Genomic DNA, 23,832 nt, shown 5'->3' on the forward strand with positions numbered 1-23,832 from the left:
CCTTCTCTTTCTCCTTTCCCTTCTCTGTCCCCTTCCCTTTCCTCTAACCCCTCTCCATYCTCTCTCCATCCCCTTCTCTTTCTCCTCTCCCTTCCCTTTCTCTTTCTCCTTCCCCTTCCCCTCTCCATCCCCTCTCTCGCAGTGCTGTTCTCACACCTCGGCAGGGGCACGCACAGGAAAGCTCCCAAGCTCGGTTAATGAGGGAACAAGCACTTTTGGAGCATTCTCTGCCCCAAGCCAGTAAAAAATGTAGATTTGGAGAGTTTTAGATAGTTCATGCCTTATCTTAGACTGAAATGTCTGACAGAGCACGCAACAGCTGAAATCAAGGGCTTGTTYTTTTCTGTTTTGAGATCCCACCTTCATTTAAGGCTCTTACCACCCGACCAAACCAGGGCCTGTTACCTTGCCCTGTAGTTAATTTTGTCTGTACTGCAGTGCCGTTGGTGATGCAGCCAACACAATCCATGTTATTTCTTCAGAGTTTGTTATCAGTTCCTTGAATTTCACACTCAGACACAAAGCATTTGAATGAAACGTATCTGGAGGCAAACAAAAGGTATCTGAACAGCTCTAAGGGAATGCACCAGTACAGTTGTTACATGCAGTTAGTTGTAGTGTATCAGCAGGATATGTGGAAATTTAGTGTTGCTCTGTATTTCTGGACATAATTTCTGATTTTCTGGAATCATGTTAGACAGTAATTTACTCTCCTAAGGAACAAAGACATATGCATCTAAGTACAAAACAAGTATTTATAAAGTCTCTTTGCTTTCTAATTTATTTTCAGTGGAGCCTTTGAATTTTTTCATAGTCAATTCCTAAGGAAAAAAAGAAAAGTTAAAAAAATATTATAACAAATGTCTCCAGCTGCAGTGGCCCCACCTCCTTCCCCTGGATACCTGTTACAGCAGGAGAGGGGAAAGAAAGCAATGCAGCAGCTTTAATTGGAATAGCACAGACTGTGGTTTAACACCATCGGCTGCAGCCGCTGCCACCTGTTAGAGACTTTTTATTAATTAGCTCTGACCTGACTGGGAATAAACATTCATTGGCTCTGGCAGCTCGGGTCCTATTGGGCTCTTGGTTGCAGCATCCACCTTCTCTATTCCTGACYGAATCTCTGTGAACTAATTCTCAGTTAACCACTGAGGAAAGAAACATGWGCACCTTACTTGACAAACTGCATTTCATCCCAATGCTTGGACAGCTCCGGTTTTATCCTGGAGTGAAGCTCTGGAACCGGCTCCCTAGAGTCAGCTGCTCTTGTGTATCCAGCTATTGTCAGACTAAATGTGTGCGAGGCAGAGGAGATCTAATGTTTGTTTGCTTACAGCCAGAGCTCAGAGAGCCTGAGGAGCAGAGCTGTCTGAAGAACAGAGAGGTGCCCAGCTCTGCAGGGAATGTGCTGTGGGAAAAGGTGGTTTCTGCATTGTCCACTGCACTGTGGTGTGACTGTGGGTCATGGTCCCTTCCCTTGGGCACCCCACGGTCCCTGCTCTTGGGAGAAGGGCTGTGTTTTGTGTTCTCTCTGCTGTGCTCTTGGTCAGGGTCAGGATGATCTGGGTCTGCAGAGGCCTTGGTTTCTCTCCTCGGGAGCTGTCACTGTGACCACTCGATAACTTCCTTTTCTCTTCCTGTTCCCCAGCCTCGTAAAGCCCATGCGACACTATACAGTCTTCCTCTCTGAGGACTCCTCTGATGATGAATTTCAGCAGGAAGAGGATCCTGTCTCTGGCTTCTCTGAAAACTTTTTCTTCTCTGCTCCTTTCGAATGGTCTATCCTTTACTGTTTGGTTGTGTTCATGTCAGCTTCGAACAGTGGGGTTTGCATTGCTCAGGGCACCTGCTCCTGTACTGGGATGTTGGAAATGTTCCTGGTGCATTGATGAATGACCAGAATTTCTCCTGCTTGTTTGTTTTGATGTTGAGCAGCATGAAAAAGCATCCTCCTGCATGAAGCACTGCAACTGGGATGTCACCGTTCCATTTGTCCTTTGTTCCAACATGCTGCTTGTGCTCCTGTCCAAACCTTCTGCCATTCATTCTTGTGTGGTGCCACTGTGCTTTTGGGTTGTCCTGTGAGCCTTGTTCCAGTGCAGTTATCAGCCTTTTCCAGTGTCACTTGTTTGATCCCAGTGTCTCATAGGGGAGCAGCTGGAGCCTGGCAGCCATAGCTGGGTCACACCAGGCTGCAGAAGGAGCCTGCCAGAGGGATCTGCAGTTGCTAAAATCTATTGTGTGCTGCAGACACAGGTTTTGGAAGCAGATGGGGATGGGATGTGATTGCAGGCGGGTGAGATGGGGAGGTTCAGGAGGAAGGGGCCAGAAAAATGTTCCCCCACTCATGTTTGGGGTGGAAGAGGCCWGTTTTGTTTGCAGAATATCCTTTGGGGGGTTGCAGTGTGACCTAGAGCCATGTGAGACTGAAGACATGCCCCAGGTTTGCGAGATCCCCCGAGGCCTTGTGCTGTCACTGTCTGCCTTGTCCCTGCAGTGTCATTGTCCTGGTGCTGCCTGAGCGCCTGCTCTGTGTGTGGTGGGGAGGGAAGCAGGCTCTGAATTTGCATGATAGAGATGTATTATGATAAAATATGGACAGAGGAGGAGGGCTCTTCCATAGGATGTGTTTTTGCAGGCCTCACAAATATTTTCTTTTAATTGAAAGCTTGTTTAAATGCCACAGTACAACTGGCTGCCAGTCAAGTGCCAATCCCTACAGCCATGTGTGGCACTTGTTGTTATTAATTGGATGCACATCGTGCTGCTGTTCTCTGTACACACACCAAAATGCAAATGTGCTGGTTCTGTTTTTTGCTGAGGTATGTGCAAGAGAAGCATCCTGCTAACTCAGCCTTAGCTGGGAATGTAAAGGARGTGTCTCCATAATGGATTGTGGTGTTTCTTGATAAGATGACACCAATGAAATCATTGGAACCTGCACAGTGTTCCCAATTATTGCAGGAAAACAGTGAGTTGTGCTGTGTGCTGAGTTAGCTCGAAGCAGGAGGGTGTCAGTGCTTGAACACAGAGTGCAGAGGCTGTGCCTGCCCCGAGGGGAGCCCAGACGGTTGGCATGGGGAGCTGTATCCCATTGTCCCTGCTCCCAGAGCTCCCTCCWGCCTGGCTGTGCCTGCATGACCACAGCTTTCCTCTGTTTCCCACTCGCCCTGCTGAGCACCCTYGGGTGCCAGGTCCCCTCTGCATGGCCCCTGCCCTCCAGCACTGCTCCCAGCCTGCTCTGCACCGGGCTCTCTGAGCTCTCTTTGCCACTCTGGAGCTCTTTGTAGCTCATCCAGCTCCTTAGGAAATCGTGTTCAAAACAAAGAATTAGAAATATGGTCATTTGCAAGGTGATTTCTGGTTCTGTGGCAGGCCTCAGCCGTACCGGGCCCTGAAGGAGTCGGACAGTGCCGATGGGGAGGACATGGGCAGCCCGGAGAAACCGAGAGAGCCGCTGCCCCCGAGCCCTCTGCTCTCCAGCAAGGCCTCAGAAATCAACCTCCTGGAAGACATCTTCCCCAAGCTGGAAGTAGAAGCCCAGCCCCAGCCTCTGAGCCAGGCCAAGAGCCTGGAGGACCTTCGGATGCCCAAGGAGGAGGYGGAGCAGCGCTGCACCTTTGAATACCAGGTCAGGGGTTTCTGTGCCCTGGGGGTGGCACAGAGCTCATTCTCTGAGGAACTTTTTCATRTTACTGGGTAGATCCTAATCATCATCATTGTGTGTTTTCCTGGAGTTTGCTCACATATTTAAAAAATAATTTCTGAATTAAGAAGTGGCTTAAATAGAACTCAGTTATAACTGTTTCCTGTAAAATCTTTGCTTCTGAAGGAGGGAATATGTGCCCTGTTCTGTAACAATGGGGGGAACAAAGGATGGAGAATTCCTCTAGCTGGTTCCAAGAAATCCTTTATTCTCAAAAAGCTGTGCYTCTTTATGGTTTAATTTTGCCGGGCTAAGCACCCATTGGCTGTTTGCAGTGTCACTGCCCACAAACCTTATCCAGTCACATCTCTGTTCAGGCGGGGTCTATGGGCTCTGTTAATCAATCACAGCTTGACCATTGTCCCTCTGCACTGCTAGCAGCCTGGGGACAGATCCTCCTGCCTCCCAGCAGCCTGAACTCACTTCCTGCTGTGTGTTGTGAGTTCATCACTGAGTTATTATTTGTTCTGCTCTCTTGCAGAGAATGGATCTTGGTGTGTCYGAGAGGAGCAGGATTGTGCCAAGCATGAAGCTGTCCCACCCTTACAACAAGCTGTGGAGCATGGGCCATGATGACATGGCCATTCCCAMCAAGTATTCCCAAAGCTCACCAGAAAGACCCTTGGCTGCCCTGGGTAACGTGCCCCCCATCACCAGGAGACCCCAGAGCAGAGACAGCGGTCTGGCTCCTGCAGAAAAGGACGAATCAAATCCTGCCATTCAAGGGAACATCACCATTCCTAGGCCCCAGGGAAGGAAGACTCCGGAGCTGGGGATCGTGCCACCWCCGCCAGCACCCAGGGCTTCCAAGCACCAGACTCCAGCCGGGTCAGCAGAACTCCTCAACACTCACGGGCGCAGCCACTTGGTTTCAGATCTTATCCCAGAGCCCTTTGGGGCTGGGAATGTGTCCTTAGAGCCCGAACTGCAGCAGTCTGTGAATTCTTCCTGCCGCCCGTCCCAGCTGCTGTGCACTGCCGCGGGCACTGCCGAGATGCTGCAGCCCGTGCGGGTGAAGGCAGAAGGTGCAGGGAAGGACAGCGACCTCCTGCTGAGCCTGCTGGACCCCCTGAGAACCGCGGGCTGGCCGGGCAGGGCCCCGCAGGGCTCGGCCCCCGCACCCACCTTCAGTGCCCTGCCCAGTGACTTCGGGCCTCCTCCTGCTGCTCCGTTTGCCCAGCCCCTTGGCTACCCTGCCCCAGCTCCRGCTCCTTTTCTGCAGCCCTCCCCGAATCCCTTCACCCAGACACTGCCTGGAGCCCTTCCCGTGTCCCTGGTCAGGCCCCCGAGGGGCTCCTTCACCCCCTCCTTAGGTCACGCCTACAGCTCCAGCTTCATAGCCCCCACTGCCGGCTTCTACCCACCGCAGAGACCTCAGCCCCACATGGCCACGTTGTCCATGCCAAACCTGTTCAGCCAGGCTCCAGCTGTGCCAGCAGCTGGCTCCTTGCTCCTGCAGAGCCACAGCCCTTCTCCCACCAGCTCCTTCCCACCAGCGTGTCTGGGTGCTCCCTCCAACCCCCGAACGTTACAGGTGGGTCAGCCCAGCACAAAGGTAGATCCCAAACAAGCACTGGCTCTCCTGGCCAGTGAACCCCCTCTGGTCCCTGCCAGGCCAGCCAAGGGCTTGGAGCCAGGGTTACTGTCCTCAAAATCTGAGGAGACAAAAGATCCGTTTGAAGATYTGTTAAAAAAGACCAAGCAGGACGTGTCACCCACACCAGGTAAGGTGGAGCAGCTCAGAAAGCGATGGGAAACCTTTGAGTGATGCTCCCGCTGGCCTTGGTGTCCTTTTGGAAGTGACAGAGGGATTTTTTGGTTTTTTTGAGCCAGCATAAAACCAAGCATTTCTTTTAAGGAAGGCTGAGCCAGGATCGCTGCAGGACCATCGCTGAGCTGCAACTCACACACGAGAGCTTTTTGTCCACAGGTCAGAGTCCCCCGTTGTCCCAATCCCTGACACTGCYCCCTCACTTCCCACCACCCAACCCTGGAATTCCTGCACTGACCAAAGCGTGGGGGGAGGTGGGTTGGGTTGGGATTTCCACACAGCTTTTTGGGCAGCACTACTGATGCACAAGTTACTCCTTCCCTGTATTTTCAGTCCTTGGCACACCCGGAGTGTGGCACAGCAACTGTGCTGGGGTTCATTCCTGCCTCTGGGAACGGATCTCAGTTTTTCTGGCATTACACAAACACAGCATTTTGTTTTCACATGCAAAGTGCAGCAAAGCAGCCTGCCTTGTGGTCTGCACTGAACTGATCCCTCGGGCTCTGCTTTGTGSTCCTTGAACCCCTGCCACTCCCGGGGCTGTGCTGTCACCGTGGGCTTTGGTGGCACTTGTGACTCCTCCCTGAGCACCGGCACAGGGGCAGAGTTGTCACAAGGCCTGGAAACCACAGCRCAGAGCAGCTGCTCAGGGACTGGTCCTGCATCTCTGTTGGGAAACTGGAAACACCAGCAATTGTTTTCATTCTTTTTGACTTTGTTTTTGTTAAATACATCAGAAAATAGAGGCCATAAAGAGTATCCTAGTTCTTATATATGTGTATCTTAATATTATCTATCAATATTATAAATGGCAGTATATGAATGGAATGTAACAATATCTTACTTGATTATTACAAACAAAAAAGAGAAAACTTGGGGTCTCAAGGTTCCCAGGTGCTGAGTTCAGGCTGCAGTGCTGATGGAGGGCAGGGTGTGTCCAGGAGGGGATTGAGCTCTGGAGCCTCGGGCTGGACCCGCCTGGCCTCGGCTGCAGCGGTCACCGCRCAGGGCAGGGGATGCTCAGCTGGGCTTTCTGAGCCCCCTCTCTGTGTTCTCCAGACCCCCAGGAAAGCTGCTGTCTCTGATCATTTCTGTTTCACTTCAGTGGTGCTTTTTTGGTTTGTTTTGTATCTGGGCACACTCTGGTGTAAAAACTGTCACTCTTGCAGAGGGAATCACGTCACCATTGAGCCTTTGATAAAGGAAATCATCTTGGACACATGGGGAAATTCTTGTAAAGCTTTATCTGATTTCCACTGTATCTATTTTATTCATGTAATCTTGGAAGTTTTCTTACTCTGGGGAATGGGAATGGCTGTCTTTGTGTTCGAGTCTGGGCAGTACAAAAGAAAAATATTCTTAATATCTGAAATGCCACTGGTTTTGGAAAGACCACAGTATTCCAGGAATATTTTGTTTCTGTACAGTGCTGTTCCTCTGACGAGCCATTCACTTGGATTTGTATTTTCTTTTTGTGTTGAAAGACAGATGAGTTTAGTATTGCATAGTAAAATATTTAAAGTCTAAGAACCAGTTCCATTTTATTTTATACAGTTCAGAATATGAGCGTTATATAATCCATTCTGGCATTTCAGAGCCCCTYTGCTATGAGCTGGTTGGTCAGGGATTAATGGTAAAATGCAGAGCACAGGCTCAGTGAGGTGAAGAGAGAGCAGAGGTTCCCCCTGCTCCCTCTCTCTGGGTTCAGCAGCTCTGTTCTGGCCTGTGCTGAGGGTTCTGGGCTGTGACAAATCATCACCAAATTAATCCTTGAACTGCAAAGAGCCATCGAGCTTTGCAGCTGTGCAGGGTGTGTGGCACAGACCACCATCAGCCATCCAGGCAGCAAGGTGTTCTACAGGGAAAAACTGGCACAAGTCAACAACAGGCCTGTTTTTAACCAAATTTTATTGTAAATTTCTTTTGAAGGACATTCTAATTATTTACAAATTATAAAATTTACAATTAAAAAAGAAATCAGGATCATGATCATTAACTACAGCAAGTCCAGTTTTGTGAAAAAATATATTCAAAAATTAAATATCAAAAGAAAGTTAAGTTCATTATTGAAAAAAAACCCCACTTTCCATAAATTATTTTTTGCAGAAATGCTCAAGACACTGACAGAGTATTTTAACACCTTTGCTAATACTGGCTTTGGGTGCTCGGAATCCAGCCCTGAGGAGCCGCTGCTGGGGCTGCAGGAGTTTGTACCTTCAGGGAATTGCAGGAGCTCGGGCAGCTCTGAACACAGCCTGGAGCTCAGCATCCCACAGGCTGGAGGAACAGCTCTTGGAGATCCTGCTGCTGCCTCCTTTCTGTGCAGTTTAACACCCACTGTGGAATGGGTGAAGAAGCAAAAGCAGGAGCTGCCCTGGCAGTGACCCRGGGGAACTCTCAGAGCCCCCAGAGCCACCAGGAAACCACAGCGACCTTCCCAAGGCAGCTCAGGGCCCAGCAGGGCTATGCTCCCAACTGCTCCTAACGGGAGAGAGCCCCACTCACCTTCCCAAGGAGGAGTTTCTGTTTGTTCCCCTCTGTCCTGGCACAGCTCTGCTGCCCTGGAGCCCCTCCTGTGCACAAAGCCCCTCACTTGCTCCCAGAGTCGCACTGCCACGAGGAGACTGGGCAGTGCCTCTGTCTCTGTTCWCAAAGTGCACTGGAGCTCCTCAAASWGCAGCTGGAAAATGCCCAGAGCAAAGCAGTGCCAGGAGCAGTGCCAGCAGTGGCACTGATGAACAGAAAAGCAGCAGCCAGTGCCCACCTGCAGCCAGGGCATCTCTGTGCCACTGCCAGCTCCAGCGTGTCGCAGACACAGCCAGCTGGGATCACACTTCAACTCTTCTCCACCATTAGAGGAAAAGCGATCTTACACACAAAATACTGTCTCCCACTCCTTTGTTTTTCGTATTTTCTAAAATTTCCATTCTACTGKCAGCAGCTGCCTGTGAGCAGACCTGTTCTGACAGGGACACGCCTGCTCTTSAACAGACACATCTGATCAATAGTTCCATGCTCCTCCCTTTGCCTGGAACTACAGAAACATTTACAGCTACAGTAGAAAAAAAAAATCCAAAAGCAGACCAGAATAAACAGCATTTTCTTGTGGCAATGAGCTATGGTGGGCAGGTTCCCACCCTGCTTATTAATAGTATTTTGGAGATTATAAAGCAGACACTGTGTTCTAAAATATTCCTCATTGGTAGTTGTAGTGATTATCCTGAAACACTAATGATTTCAGACCTTACCTGGCCTGCTGTGCTGCRTTTCCTTCCACAGCTTCTGCCACATTATGCTAAAGAAGAAACAGCACATTCACCAGCTAAAACAGTAGCACAGAAGTGAAGCCACAAATCACCCCGCATTTCAGGGCAGAGGAAAGCAGATACTGTCACTACACCAACCCTGGTGTGGGTTAAAGGATTGGTTAACCAWGTTCCACTCATCTGTACCAACCTGTCAGTCCAGAGAGGTCAGATCTAAAACTATTTCTTCCTCCTCTCCTCACCCCAGCAAGGAGCACCTGATRCTCAGCCATGGCTCTCCCAAGGATCAGTGCCATGGTCAGCTCTGACCCCCTGCTTGGGGGGTGGCAGAAACATCCTACTTTCAAAAAGGTTAAACTGTAACTGGCAACTCGGGATCAGAAAGGCACTTCAGATATTCCTGTGGTTTGGTCTGGTCTCAGGGCAAGCTCCAGCAGCCACATCCAGCAGAGCCCAGTGGGACTGAGTGCCATGCCAGCTCTGGCCCAGCTGGAAGGGCAGCAGCAGCTCTAGGAAGGATTTCCCACTACTCACTCACCTGCCTTAGCCTTCAGAGGAGCCACAGGCACATGGTTTTTGGAAAAAGCCATATTATTCACATTATTTCCAAGTAGAGTGGTTTCATTCCCRTTCACTGGAGCTGCCCTCAGGTGGTTTTTATGCTGCCTGCCCAGCAGTGAGCCGTGGGAGCAGCAGGAGCAGGGGCCCAGCYGGCTCTGGCTGTGACACAGCCCCGTGTTCTCTCTGGTTCCGTGTCCCTGCTGCCACAGCCACTGCTCTCTCCCCCTCCTCCACTGGCCCTCARCAGTGGGGTTTTCCTCCCCAGCGCTGCTGCTTTTGTTGCCAGAGCAGTTTGGTGTAGCTCATTTGTGGGATGAGCTGCTCTGAGCCTGGAGGAGCAGAGGGAGGGGGCAGTGCCGGTGCCAGAGCCGTGCCGAGCTGTGCCCCAAACCCGCAGCACTGGGCGAGCGCCTGCGGCCGCTCCATGGATGAGCCCCGTGGGTGAGCTCAGATCAGCCGCTCCGTCGGGGGCATCTTGATCACGTTCCACATTTCCACTCGAGCCCCGTCCTTCTCCTGCCGGCTCGGGCTGTAGGTTCCCTGAGTCGCTCTCCTCCTCTTCATGGCAATGGCCGTGGCTACAACCACTGCGAGGAGCAGGCCAGCCCCCGCAGCCCCGACTGCTCCCACCACGGAGGAGTGGCTGAGGTGCGCCCACACTCGCTGCTGTGGTAGAACATGGAGTTAGAGCTTCCAGCGGCTGCTGCATTCACAGCCCTCAGCCCTGGCACCTCCCTCAGCTGTGCAGGAGCTGAGGAGGCAGGAGCTCCCTGTCCCCTGTCCCCTCCCTGTCCCACAGAGCCCAGGGAATGTGGAGGTGACCCTTTTCCTGCTCCCCTCTCCCCTCCATGCACACCCAAAGTCCAGCACCTGCAGCTCCAGCACTGCCCAAAGCCCSGAGTCCTGCCTGCTCCTTCCCTGCACGGTAGCCGTGGGAATGTCTAACAGCACCACATCATTCCATGTTGATTTATACAAGGATTTGSATCATTGCTGACAATTCCCTGTAACACGGGGCTGTCAAAGGCAGGAGGTCACAGCTGCTGTTGCTGTTGCTGTTGAAGACTCTGAAAACCTCACACACCTGAGCTGAAAGAGGTTGAATGTTTTTCAGCTGTTGACAAAACCAGAGCACAATACACAAACCAGCTGTGWCCCTCCTCAGCTCCTGAGGGACCGGGGGAGCTGAAGCTGCACAGATGCCTCGATTTACCCTGCCCTGGAAAGCAGATTTAATGTGCCACTGGTGCCTGGAGGGGCTGGAGCCAGAGTGCCTTCAGCTGCTGCTGGGTGAGCGATGGGCACTCCAGGGCAGGGCAGAGGCTCCCTGGGAGCCACTGGCACACAGCAGTGATGGCACAGCCGGGCTGGCGCGCTCGGGCACCGCGCGGAACGTCCGTGTCCTCATGGGCAGCCTTAGGGGAAGGGGATGGGTGCATCTGCTGCTGCCAGGGCTGGAAGAGCTCAAGGTCCAGGCAGACCTTGCAGGTGCAGTCCTGGGCACGGCAGGGCCTAGATTAGGCGCTCTTCGGGTGGCACCTTTAGGACACTGTCCATCTCCAGCCGAGCTCCTGCCACCTCCTGCTGGCTCGGGCTGTAGGTCCCCTCGGACTGGCGCCTCTTCCTTGCCGTGAGAATCATGAATATGAGACCAATACTGAGCAGCAGCACAGAGCCACAGGCTACAGGGACAGCTACTTCAATTAATGGGGAGGGGAAGAGAGCACCTGGAGTCCCTTTCTGTAAAAGAAATTAACGGAGAAACAATGAAACTCCAGTGGTTACAATRACTGCAATAACTGACCCGAATGGTCAGATTAGAGGGAAAAAGATTTTTTAGAGAAAAGCAAAAAAAGCATTTTTCCACACCAGGACAGCCCCTTAAGATGTAAGTGCCAGTTTACTCAGCATCTACAATGGGAGTCTTTAAAGGTGCCTTCCTATCAATATCAGAATAAAATACAGAGGTGCCACTGGCAAAGTTGTGACCAACATTGGGGAAAAAAAGKAATTAAAAACTATAAAGTTAATGATGAGTAATGTAAATTTTCAGTAACCCAAAAAAATTTTCCCAAGCAGGGGAATGATACTAAAGAATTCAGTGATGCCTGTAATGGCAAAGCAGAGAAYTGATTTAGCTGTTAAAGTATGAAAGAGAATTGAAGAACTTGCAGAAAGAAGGGGAAGATGTTAAAAAAGGTCAGGACATGGATGGGAGATGGAGATGATAAAAAGCCCAAGTACTGAGGAGAGAAATGAGAATTCTCTAGATTCTGGTGGAATCAAGGATGGCATGGAAGACAACAACARATAACTAACAACAACTGTGGCATTTCTGTCACGAAAGAAAGCTTTAAGATTACAATAAACTTAAGAAACATTGCTAACAATGGTACTGGYCACCTTAAGCTAAAACCAGAACGGTTCAAGCTGGATTATTTACAGCTTTTGGATGCCATTCAGTCTGTGCTCATGTCACAAAGCAAAGAAGGAACATTGCCAGGGGATCTGCAATTCCCTGTGGCCTTTTCAAATGCCCTGAGTTCAGGTGGGTTCCCTGAGCCTGCCCAAATCCGAGCGCCGTGCAGGGTTAGTTCCAGACCACGCGGGTTAGTCCAGCACTGCCAGGGCCCAGCAGGGCAGCCCTGGAGCTGCTGCTGTGGGAGGGGAGAGCAAAGGGAGCTCAGCTGAGCYCCTGTGGCACCGAGCACCATCCCAGCCCCTCCCTGCCCCAGCAGGGCCTGGCCTCACCAGAGAGCAGGAAAGAGCAAAGAAAAGCAAGGGGTGGCTGATGAAAATGAATRCAAGGAATCCACAGGAAGTGTCCTGGCGCAGAGGAGATGGAGATGCCTGAAGGAGGGTGTGCATGCAAACTGGAAATGTCAGGGTGACCTTGGCACGTGCATTGCAGAGCTCTGGGAACAGCAACAGCAGCAAACCCCGCCTGGCACACAGCCCTTTCCATGCAGGATGGGTTAGTACATTCCCAGGTTACCCAACGAGCYACCTGTCCATGCAACAGCTTCACAGAGAAAGCAGGGCTACGGGTCCCAGTTCCCCTGGAAGGATCCCAGTCCCACCCAGAACACTYGGATTAGGCACACGGGGACAGCTCGGCCGGGCTGGGGCAGCTCAGGGACAGGACTTGGCTTTTCACACAGACATGAATCACTCTGGGCCTGACTTTATCCAACATCCCTTCCCCAAACATCCATTCCTATTCAGATGATCTTTGGGGAGGGAAGGAGCTTTGTAACTCTTATCTGAGATAAAACACCAAATGAAATTCCATTCTCCAGGAACTTGGGCCAATTGCAGTAGTTGGATTACTGTCCAAAGAGTTGAGAAATCTATGGAAATGTGGAGAGACAGCCCCAAAAGCTATATGGCAGCACATGCAGATACTGCAGTTGTTTATATGCTGGAGACCAACAAGCAGCAGCGCTGCAGAAAAAAAACCATTGAGGATTTGCCAGCTGTGCTTTAGGCAGGACAGGAGTAGGGCCAGCCCCCCCCAGAACCCCAGAGCCCCAGGATCCCAGAGCCCCAGGCCCCTGCTCAGAGCTGCAGGAGCCCTGCAGTGGGCAGTGCTTACGTTGATGTCGCAGCGCTCGCCGGTGTAGCTGGCGCTGCACACGCACTCGTATCTGTTCTCTGAGTCCTGGCACGTGCCCCCGTTCTGGCACGGGTTCGGGTCACACTCGTTGATGTTGATTTGACAGCTGCAAAGAAAACGTGTATTAGAATTGTCACATACGTTCTTGTGCCATAGAACATAAAATCATCACTCTGAAAAGGCCTCTCTTGTTTGAAAAGCACCCGTTGCAGCTTTTCCAGGTCCTTTCTCCAGAGTCAAAGGACACAACATTCTCCCCTGTTCACACCAACCCTCCTGCTGTGGTCTGTGTGGGACTGAGGCCCAGCACAGGTCTCCAGCACAGGTAACGTGCTTGAAAAAACTTGGAAGCAGTTCTCACTGCAAAAAAACTGGTAGTGGCAGCTGGATGACCCAAAGCCTCCCTCTGCTCCAGGTTACAGCTCGTGTTCCCTTTAGGAGCAGCTGTTTGACCAGCACAATGAMAGGGAGGAGGATGAGGCAGGGCCCTGCTCAGCCACCCCACCGAGATCAGGGGAGCACCATCCCAAAGCAGCACTTACTTCCTTCCAGTGAAGCCAGGCCTGCAGGAGCAGTTGGCTCCCCAGCTCTCAGTGATGCATCTGCCACCATTCAGGCAGGTGAAGTTCTTGCCACACTGCTGAGGGGGGAATGGCCACCTGGGGAGAGCAAGGGACAGCCTTTAGAACACTTGTGGGGAAGGGCAGAGTGTTCTGGGGCTCGGGGGAATGGGGCTGGCGAGGGTCATAAACACAGTCATTGGTATTTCTAGAAAGGAGTTTGACACAAGTGGAGAAGTGAATAGTCTCAGAAATCATCCCTAGTATCAGGGCATTCCTTGGATCATGCCAGGAGCTTGACAGGATCATGCCTTGGATCGTGACAGAAGCTCTGGCAGTACGTGCTATTTTTCTCAGACAGGCCTGTCCTTGCTAATGACAATATAAGCAGGGACAGGACAGTGCCAAACGGTGCAGCCAGGCCCAGGAAGGATAATGCCACTACGAGGTAACTGCACCAGAGCGCAGCAGAAACAATAGGAAAACCATCCTGGAAAGATCAGATAACTGAAGCTCAGCCATGAACTGGCACAAGTTGTTTTGTTTTCAGTCAGGAATATGGCAGAGGGAAGTCAAACCCCAGAGAAAAGGGACTTCTTGGGGAGTGCTAGAGGGAAGGGACAACTTGCCCTTCACATAGCTCTGAAATGTAGCATGGGGATAACTCACATCAAAAGGAAAGATCCTTATCCTGTTTGAGGCTGAGCCCCTGGCAGTGAGGGTTTGGACCTGGACAGCACCTTCCAAGTCACAGCAGAACTTAGGTGCTTTACCTACCAGATGCTTGCAATGAAAGCTTTTCCCCAAGTGTCTCAAAGYAAAAGTCCAGTTTATCTGGGGGCTCCTCTGCCCCTGTATGGAGGCAGCCCTGGCACTTACTCGCAGCGAGGTCCGGAGTACTGAGGAGGGCACTTGCAGGAGTASCCGTAAACGCCATCGACGCAGGTGGCTCCGTTCAGGCACTGGTGCCGCACGCAGTCGTCCACGTTGATGTCGCACCTCTTGCCGATGAAGCCGCGGAAGCACTCGCACTGGAAATCTGCCACGGCGTCCACGCAGTCCCCGTGCACGCAGGGGCTGGGCTGGCAGTCGTCGATGTTGGCCTCGCAGCGCTGCCCCGCCCAGCCCGCGCTGCAGCCGCAGCGGAAGGAGTTGAACAGGTCCTGGCAGGTGCCGGCGTTGAGGCAGGGGCTGGAGGCGCACACGTYGGCCCCGGAGCAGCCCAGCTGGACGCTGCCCCCGCCGGCCCTCTGGAACTGCTCGGGCTGAGGGTACGGTTGGTGCGCCGGGAAGGGCAGGAAGATGCCCCCGATCTGCACCTTGCCCAGGCAGCCGGTGAAATTTTCGGCCAGAACGACCGAGGCGTTGTTCTTGAGGAAGTCCAAGTTGCCGGCGTTTCCCGGCAGAGTCACATTGACCGAGCCGTCCAAGCGGAGCAGCCACCTGGAGGAGAGCGCGGCCGGCTCCTCCATGGACACGGAGATGCTGTGCCAGGCCCCATCTGTGACGGGCTGCAGGCTCAGGAAGCTGACGCCCTCGATGCTGTTCCCACTCCTGATGTCGACCAGCAGGGAGGAATTCTTAATGGCTACCTGGAGGGAATCCACCTCTTCCCCAGCCCGAAGCAAAACAGCATCTTCATCTCTGGTCCTGAAGTCCACGTGGAGGCTGCTCAGAGTTCTGCTCACTGATGTGTTGGTGGTAAATTCAATGGCAGCAGAACTATTGAATGTTGCATTAGCCAGACCTATAAATAAAGGGGAAGAGCACGAGGGATTTGAAAGACAGTTGGTGTCCTGTTTGAGCCAGACTAACRGCACACCCCTGGCAGGTTCTCCCCCTAAGAACCCATAAGCTTAGTGTGAGCAGGATTACAGGCGAGCTGCTGGCATCCTTAAAGCTCTTCCTGTTTACAGTTGCACCTCCTGTAATAATATCCAGCTTTTAGGCAGCAATTTTTACTCCTCAGCTGGGCTCTGTCACACCTGGGGGCAAGGTGCTGCCTGCAGGACAGTGAACCCAGGCATCAACCCTTGTCCTGCTTGCAGCGTGTGTTTGTGTTGTTTTTAACAGCACAGCCTGGGAACATCGATTACAGACAGGGAACATGGGGCATTTTACCAACACACGAGCAGGAGAACACAACTTACACACATATCCTGCCACAACGTCTGTGCAGGTGGTGGCTTCAGGACATGGGTCACTTTCGCACCAAACTTTCTCCTCACAAAATTTCCCAGTGAAATTTGCTGGACAGCTGCAATGGAAATCATTCCAAGTGACAATGCATCTGCCCCCATTCTGACATGGCTCAGACTGAAAAACAAAACAGGGGAATTTAGGGGCAGAGTAATTCATCTTTAGGTCTAAGAGAATTYGGCAGAATTGTGACAATTGAGCATGAGCAGCATTTGAATCAAGAGACGAGGAAAATGAARTAGCAGCTCAGCAACAGTGTGGCACATGTGCTGTGCCCAGGTATGGCCCAGGAGAGAGCCAGACTCTGATCCAAGGGCACATGGAGACAGCTCCTTCAGCTGCTGTTGCTGAAGTGGCAGATTCCTGGGGAAGAGGTTCTTGTGCAACTGGAACAGGATAAAGGGAGGAGCTGGCAAGGYTACAGGTTAGAGAGGGGAGTCTGGAACCTGTGTGGGTTCAGAAAAAGTGGAGATGGGCAGCACAAAAGCCCCTGCCCAAGTTCTAAAACCCACAAAAACTACAAGAGAGCTTGAGAAAACTCAATGTTCACATCACACGTAGCATATAGAGTGAGGTGGGAGCACACAGAACCGTGTGTTTTTCAATACATCAAAAAACCTTCTCTTTCTGATACCAGCATCAGTCAAACTTTTGTGTAATCACAGAACTACAATAATCCCCTGCACACACCRAGACAAATGAGACACAGCACATACCTTGCAGGTGTCATCAGAGASGCAGCCATTCACAAGATTTCCAGTTTGAGTCCTGTTGAGTTCCTCTGGCAGACTGTCATTCTCCACCTGGAAGAACTGTACCTGGTGGCTGTTGAGTCGGATGTCCTGCAAACAGCCCTTGAAATGGCCCCCCCAGAGCTGGGCACTGTCGGGGTTGGGGTGTCCCCCAATGAACACCTCTGAGCCCTCTGCCAAGGGCAGTGCTGGGAGCTGCCCCAGCTCCACGAACGTGTCTGACTGCAGAGCACCAACAGAGCCTCCTTGGAAAGACAGGGCTACCAAATGTCTTCTGCCATCAACCACATTCCCTGGCAAGGTCACAGTGTCCGTAGGGGACATCTCTGCGTGCAGTTGGCCGTCCYTCAGGTACAGGGTGAGGCAGGGGCCTGTCCCATTGCAGATCTGCAGTAACAAACCCTCGGGTTTGCGACTCCGCAGGAAAAAGGAGAGGTTGAAATCTGCACCGAGGCCGTCGGAAAGGGTGAAAGAGGCAAAACTGGTGGAATTCTCTAGGCCAAATGTTGCTGCTGGGTGCTCTGGAAGAGAACAGAAACAGACTTCAGCTCACAGATAAAGGGAATGCAGCTGGCACAGGGATGCAGCTCCTTAGGAATGGGGCAAACGTTTCTTAACATTTTCCACGTGTGCCAGGGTAACAATGCTCCTCTTAAGAAGTAGGTGAACGTATCCCTGCTTTCTCTGAGGGCACAAATTCAAGTAGCACAAGAGCGAAATACAGGTCTAGCAGAGCCCTGGCCAATCCARCAGATTTACTCAAGGACCTTTGAGGTACAGAGTTGTTTTTAAAATTTGTAAATTTGGTAATAGCAGTACATTCCATGTTTAGGGCTCAGAAGTGTCAGAAAAAAAAAACCCTGGAACAATCCTAATGCAAGCCTTGCAGGAGCAAAAAATGCAAATAGAAATTATTTTAACTCAAAATTGTCAAAGAGCTTCCTTTAACACTTTACAGTTTATCTATAAAGCAATACATTTCTATTCATCCTCAACTCAAAAGCTCAAGATCAACTTTTCACAGCACAACAATTTCTCTGCTCGCCTGCATTCATACAGATCTGTTACAAAGGTGAAGTCAGAGCCTCTGGCTCAATGAGGAATAACCTGCACCACAAAAGTGACAGCCATTCCTGCAGGAGCAAGTGACAGAAAGGATCAATGAGAATTTTATTCACAGAGGCTTTTGTTTTATTTTTCCCCCTGGTCAAGTAGAAAATTCTGTTTCCAGAGCTAGCATCCAAGATTCTATGGTACCTGTGGAGCTGGCAGGTGTCAGTCCYGTGGCACTTACCATAGGAGCAGTCTGGGCCCCCGTAGGGCCTGGCACAGTCACACCTGAAGGTGGCCCAAAGGTCCACGCAGAGCCCTCCGTGGGAGCAGGGCTGGGACAGGCACCACTCGGTGCGGTCACAGCCCGGCTTCACCGGGGACGACTCCCCCAGTGGCAGATCCGCCGGCAGCACGGCCTCAGTGTCCACCTGCAAGTCTTCCAGGCAGCCCACAAAGCCTTGCTGGCTCCGTGTGTTGTTGGCCACGGGATCCTCAGCACCTCCAATATAGAGATTCAGGAAGGCCTGTGGGATCAGAGCAGTGCCTGGTGGGACAGGAGAGCTCTGCAGGCACACCCCGGCCTCACAAGAGTCGTGCCAGAGCTTCAGCTGCACCGTGCTGTGCACAACAACTTCCACTTTATGCCACTGGCCATCGTCCACTCTCAGCCCCTCGAGGAGCAGCGGGTACACAACATCCTCCCTCCTCAGCTCTGCATGCAGGATGCCATCCAAGAGCTCCAGGAACAAGTACTCGGCTTCACGGCCTCGGTAAAAAAGGACAGCGCTGGGCAAGGTGGTTCGGAAGCGGAGGGACACGCTGGCTCCTCCTGTGYCCCTCCTGCTCTCACTGTTCTCGGGCAGCTCAATGAGGAGATACCCTCTGGAAGCAAAGGAAAACGTTGTTGGTGTCGAGCACGTGGCATCAGAGAAACCAGGCTGGCACTGGCACAGGTGGCCGTGGCTCTCAGCTTGGTAGGTTGGGATGCACAAGGCCTCGTTTTGGCAGTCGTGCTTCTGGCACCCAGTGAGCTGGACAGAGCAGTTCTTCCCTCCCCACGTAATGCCATCCTGGCCAGGGGCACAGTGGCAGGAATAGTCAGCAATGCCATCCTCACAGACAGCTCCATTCTTGCAGGGACCCTCCTCACACTCATTGATGTTAACAGCACATTCCACACCTGTGAAAGAGATTTAGAGATGGGATCTCACTGTGGGATCTCACTGTGGGACTGGGACACCCTCCCAGAGCCTCCAGGCACTGCCCTCCCCAGCCCTGTCCRGGGAGCAGCTGCCAGCAAAGAGCCCCACACTCACTGCACAGGGTCCTGCTGACCATGCAAGAGCAAGAAAACCAAATTTCTGCATCTTCCCAGGTGCTATTTACAGAGCTTTGGCCTGTCAGCCACATCTCCCCAACTGCTGTCCTGTCCCAAGCTCAAACCCCACAGGCAGTCAACAYGCAGAAGGCATCAGAGGAGCAACACAGCAAAGCAAGGAATTTATGCTTTTTTCTTAATAGATTTGGTATGTTCAAACACCAGTTATGTCCATAGATCTGACTGGAGCATGTTCCAGACACGAGTGTGCCAGACAGCAGTAAAATGGGAAGTTACTGGAAAGCCTCAAAGAAAAATTCAAATTCCAAGGAAACCCACCAGTTGTAAAACTCACAAGACCCAATTCATGACCAAACAACAAATACAACATGCTCCACAGGCACTCTGCCAYGCTGGCACTAAGCTGATTTCACTCCTGCCCAGTCCTGCAGAAATGAATGGGTGAGGTCCTGCAAGGCAGTTCTGTGTCCTAGAGGCACATGGATCCCAATGGGGCTCATGAAATTACAGGCCATTACACCAAATCTGGCTAATGAAAATCTGCTGTCATTTTCCTGAGCATCCCCAGACTGACAGAAGAGCCCTGAACCAGTTCACTTTATCTGGCCCATAACGTTGGTTTTCACTAATCTTCAGAGACAGTCCCACAGATAAACCAAGCATGGATTATCCCAATCTAATAGCATTACACCCGATCCAGCCAGCAAGCACAACGAGGGCAGCAGGAAGAAAAAGAAGGAATTCACACACAAAGGAGGGGAATCAAAACACAAAGGACATTTGTAAAGAAAAGCCACTAGACAGAATGTGCATGTCAAAGAGATTAGAGAGCTGCCATGGGGAAAGAGATGCGGGGAGATGGGGCATTAGGAGCACTGGAGCYGGACTTGATGTGTGATTAAAAATTAAAACTTAGCAAAGATACAGATTCCTGAATATTTGCAGTGATGGTTTGTCCCCTAAGCTCTGCAGAGATGAGGACTCGGCACCAGCTTCCAGCTCCCAACTGCCTGATTGTACCAGTGTAGGGACAGAGCTCTGAGAAGCACTGAAAGACAAATGCAAGGCTCTAATTCTGCATTTTGCAGCTCTGCCAGAGCGGTTCTGTAAGCAGCAGTACCTTCACCCCCTCAGCACAGGCCTATTGCTCTTACTGCTGGGCTTGCTCAGCAAGGAAACAGCAGGGACACAACCAAGGCTGCAGCACAAAGCTGTGCAGGAAATGTGTTGGAATAAACAGAGTGTAAGGGACATCACTGGGCCTGCAGAATCCCAGYTTGGGAGAAGATAGGAAGACTTCAATTGCAACTGGGAAAAATCAGTGGAGCAATATAACTGTGCAGTGGGTTTTCTTGGAGGGCTCTCCAACCTGCAGGAGGCAATTTTGCAGTCAGATTTAAGGGGAGAGGCTGTTGAATGAGGAAAGACAGGTTTGGTAGAGTCCCAAACCCTTGAGATGCTGCTGTTTCAGATCAGAGTTGCTGATATTTACCAAGGCAATGAGGGGAAGATAACATTGGTTTGGATAACAAAAGGGGAGATGCCGTGAATTTTTGCATTTCTGAGAAGGCTGGGAGGCAGAGAGGCCCATGTTCCCATCGCACATTCCCAGCCTGAGCAGGGCTCAGCTCTCTGGGGCACAGCAGCAGCACCTGCCCGGGCTGTTMGACTCCCCAGTGCCTCCCACCAGTGGGAAATGAGTCCCCAGGGTGGGTGCACAGCCCCAGGCTGATCAAACACCAGGCTTTACCATGGGATGCAGCTGGCTTCATTTCTTAGKTTGTTTGAAATGGGTGAAAGGAGATTTCACAAGAGTTCTAAAAATCTGGCTAATGRCAATTCTTGCTCCAGTTACCTGAAGCTACATCACTGCAGTTTCCAAAAGCACAGATCATTTCCTGGGTATCTGTTATTCCAAGCTTGTCCAAGACATGGACAGTTGTGTCTTTGCAGACCCACTGGAAGTAGATATTAAGAAGTTGTTCAACACTAATTGGTTTTTCTAAGAGCAGCATAGGCATCCCTTTTCAGGTATATATAAAAAATACAAGTGGGGGACATGACTCTGTTAGACAAAAACAAGTTACAAAACCAAGTTATTCTCCTTGTAAACAAGTARTAATCTCCTCTGTTCCCTCTAAATTTCTTAGCTCAAATGTTTACTATTATTTGAGCCATCAATAGTAAAACATTGCCAATCAACATTGCCAATCTGATTCATTACACCATTAGGAGACTTTAAAACATTTAATGAGTTCCTTATCTAGTTAAAGACTAACTATAGCAAACCAGAGGAACTCCTTATCTGAAAATCAGACAAGTGGTATTTACCAGGCTGCTATCTGGACTGAAGGATTTCAAACATCTGCGGTAACAGTCCTAAGCCACCAAGCCACAGGGGCTGGGTCACAAACACTCAGAAGTGGCTGAGCTTTCACAGCCTGCACTACATTCAAATACCAATCCTTCACCACATTCAGAGCGTTACTGCTGTGGTGGGAACAGTCCTGTTTAGTAGATGCAAGTGTGATTAAATCCACCAGCTCACCCCTCCCTGAATGGAGGGAATGATTTACTGGCTGCTGTTGATAAGCAAATATGCATTGTATGGAGTGTAAGAATCACGTACTTCAACAGATACATAAAATGTTAAAAGAATAAGCACAAATGAAGTGAAATATTCTAATTTAGCTGTCAGATATCAAAAAACCTTGAAGGACAAGGTCTATTCCTTGAAACACGGGAGTTCAGCAGGGCTGCCCGGCCAGCACCGCCTTGCCCTCTCCACAAGGCAGCTGAATTCCTAACGACCTTTCCCTGCTGCATCCTAATTAGGGATTGTATTATTATTATCAAAAGGAAAAAGGAGGGGAGGGAGAAGAGGGAGGCAGAGAATTAGCCACAACAAACGGACCCCGACACAATTATATTTGCACAATTACTGCCATTTCCATGGCAACCCCTGCTCTGCCGCTCTCCCACCGCGCACTCCTGCTCGGGGCGAGGGAGCGGGAGGAGSTGGGGAAGGCACTGACCGCCAAAGGGTTTGTCTGAGTTACAACCACTACTACTCTACGAGGCAGCTTTCAATCATTACAGGAAAAATGAAAACTGCAAAAAACAACTGTAAAAAACAAAACTAATGTTGCACGGAAGTAGCCAGGAGACACCTGTGTGCCTCCAGAGCTCACCTGGGCACAAACCTGGAGCCTCAGAACACCCCGGCTCTGACACTGTCCTACAAGGCAGAACTGCAGCACAAAGACTGTGGAGCTGCCAGCCAGACCCGTGCAACAAGGAAATTCCTCGCCATAAAGTTCCCAAAACAAAACTTTAGGTCTCTTCAAAATAAAAACATTCTTTCTCTCCAATCAATTCTGGTTCCTCTTCATGCCTCCAGCTACCACGCATCACACAGCCAGCCCCCTGCCCTGGGCAGGCACGCACACAGGCAGGACACACTGCAAGGACTGCACACAGCTCATTACCTGCTAGCAGAAAAATTCCCTTCAGGATCACGCCAATCAGCACAGATTTCATGGCCGACTCCTTGTGGACATTGGTGACAGTAAAGGGAAAAAAAATGGGGGTGAAGAGGGGGAGGGATGACAAAAAARGCTGGGCTGCCAGGGCAGTGTGTTCAGGCGCTCGCTGGTGCCAGTCACACGAGAAGGGATTGGAGTGAAAGAGCCGAGGGAGCAGAGCCCTGCCCTGCGCCAGGTCTAATCCAGCCCGGCTCTGACCCTCCCAGCTGGCCCCTGTCCGTGCTGACACCAGGAATGTGTGCTCCCAGCATATTCCTGCTCGGTGCCTCCCAGCAGTGCCCAGCAGTGCCCACAGCCTCAGCTCAGCAGGGCAAAGCCCAGAGACAAGCTCCTACCCTTGCTGCGCTCAAGGTGAATCTGCCAAATCCCACCAATAAGGCCAAAATGTTCTTTTTATGGGCTAAGCCAAAAAGCTGCATTTCCACCACTGTGCAATATCTAAACCATAGGAACAATGAGAGTTCCCAGTGCAGGGTGAACATGGGCCCTGCTGCACATTCAATACTGACAGAATCTGCATCCATCAAGTACCTTTCCTCCTCCCTGTGCCCTGTTCCAGAGATTTTTGAGCACAAGTATTTCCACTCTACCATATTGGCAAAGAAAAGTCTCAGGTTTTAATGGCCATGATCTGTTTCTCTGAAGTCAAAACGGACRGAAGGAAATTGCCTGCATTATGCGGAATCTGCTGGTTCAGACATGGCACTACACAATCAAAACTCTCTTTCCTCATTAGCCACCTTATTATATTAGCTGTTCCAGTCTCCTTTTTCCTCTATGCTTCTGGGTTTTGGTTTTGTTTTGTTTTTTARTATAGTTACTTTCATATTATAAAAGTCCTGGCAGCAGAGTTGTATTTTTGTGTTGTAAGTTACCAGAGAAGTTTGTTCTTTCTGTGAAGAAATATTATCTGGGAGCTTTTCCCCAAACTTGGAGTCTGTTTGTATCAATGCCAGGTCCAAGCAAACAAAACCTCCCACATGTCAGCGTCTGGAATCTGCATTAGCAGTATCACTCAGATATTAAAAAAGCATTCCAACAACTCCTGCAGCTATTTCACTTTTGTAATTTTACTCAATCCAAACATGCCAGTCAATTTTACAGATACTCAAAGCAGGAGGAATATGGTGAGTGTTTGTTTGGAGTCAAAACTTTTCAAATAGCCACAGACCTGTGCACACACAAACCTGTCCCTGCACAGATTTGGAACTTTATCTCCATTAGCTACTCTGACCCTTCTGTTACTGCTCAGGAGAAAACAAACAGGCAGTTGTGCACATTCAGCCACTACTGCAACAATAAAGTGTAACAAGTGCGAAGACTGCAGAACATTCAATGTCTTCAAAAAGATGCCTGTTTTGGCTGATGCACCCACACAGTTATCTCCACATACACACACAGTCTACCTGTACACTACTGCCTGGAWATCCATCACACCCCAATGCACCCAGCACAGATTCTGCT

The 23,832-nt window shown here is 50.7% G+C and overlaps 2 protein-coding genes across 7 annotated transcripts in view; one reads left to right on the forward strand and one right to left on the reverse strand.

The window, feature by feature from the left end:
* DENND1A (DENN domain containing 1A) overlaps nucleotides 1-7,411 on the forward strand; it is a 149,248-nt gene extending 141,837 nt beyond the window's left edge. For 3 of the 6 annotated variants that reach the window (XM_057372920.1, XM_057372921.1, XM_057372922.1), the window contains 2 exons: nucleotides 3,376-3,631; nucleotides 4,188-7,411. In XM_057372920.1, the coding sequence (XP_057228903.1) occupies nucleotides 3,376-3,631; nucleotides 4,188-5,474 (1,543 nt within the window). In that variant the 3' untranslated portion in view covers nucleotides 5,475-7,411. Of the gene's footprint in view, nucleotides 1-1,648; nucleotides 1,778-3,375; nucleotides 3,632-4,187 lie in introns of all 6 variants that reach the window. The other 3 variants (XM_057372924.1, XM_057372925.1, XM_057372923.1) reach the window with 2 other exon arrangements.
* Nucleotides 7,412-7,447: 36 nt separating this feature from the next.
* CRB2 (crumbs cell polarity complex component 2) overlaps nucleotides 7,448-23,832 on the reverse strand; it is a 32,347-nt gene continuing 15,962 nt past the window's right edge. Inside the window, exons 7-13 of the mRNA XM_057372918.1 lie at nucleotides 17,726-18,664; nucleotides 16,396-16,952; nucleotides 15,631-15,796; nucleotides 14,360-15,227; nucleotides 13,463-13,579; nucleotides 12,900-13,026; nucleotides 7,448-11,044 (exon numbers count right to left, since the gene is read on the reverse strand). Coding sequence (XP_057228901.1) covers nucleotides 10,817-11,044; nucleotides 12,900-13,026; nucleotides 13,463-13,579; nucleotides 14,360-15,227; nucleotides 15,631-15,796; nucleotides 16,396-16,952; nucleotides 17,726-18,664 — 3,002 coding nt within the window. The 3' untranslated portion in view covers nucleotides 7,448-10,816. The remainder of the gene's footprint in view (nucleotides 11,045-12,899; nucleotides 13,027-13,462; nucleotides 13,580-14,359; nucleotides 15,228-15,630; nucleotides 15,797-16,395; nucleotides 16,953-17,725; nucleotides 18,665-23,832) is intronic.

This window comes from Malurus melanocephalus, unplaced genomic scaffold, assembly GCF_030028575.1.
Source record: "Malurus melanocephalus ecotype Western Australia unplaced genomic scaffold, MMel_1.1 scaffold_181, whole genome shotgun sequence".
Classification (NCBI taxonomy): Eukaryota; Metazoa; Chordata; class Aves; order Passeriformes; family Maluridae; genus Malurus; species Malurus melanocephalus.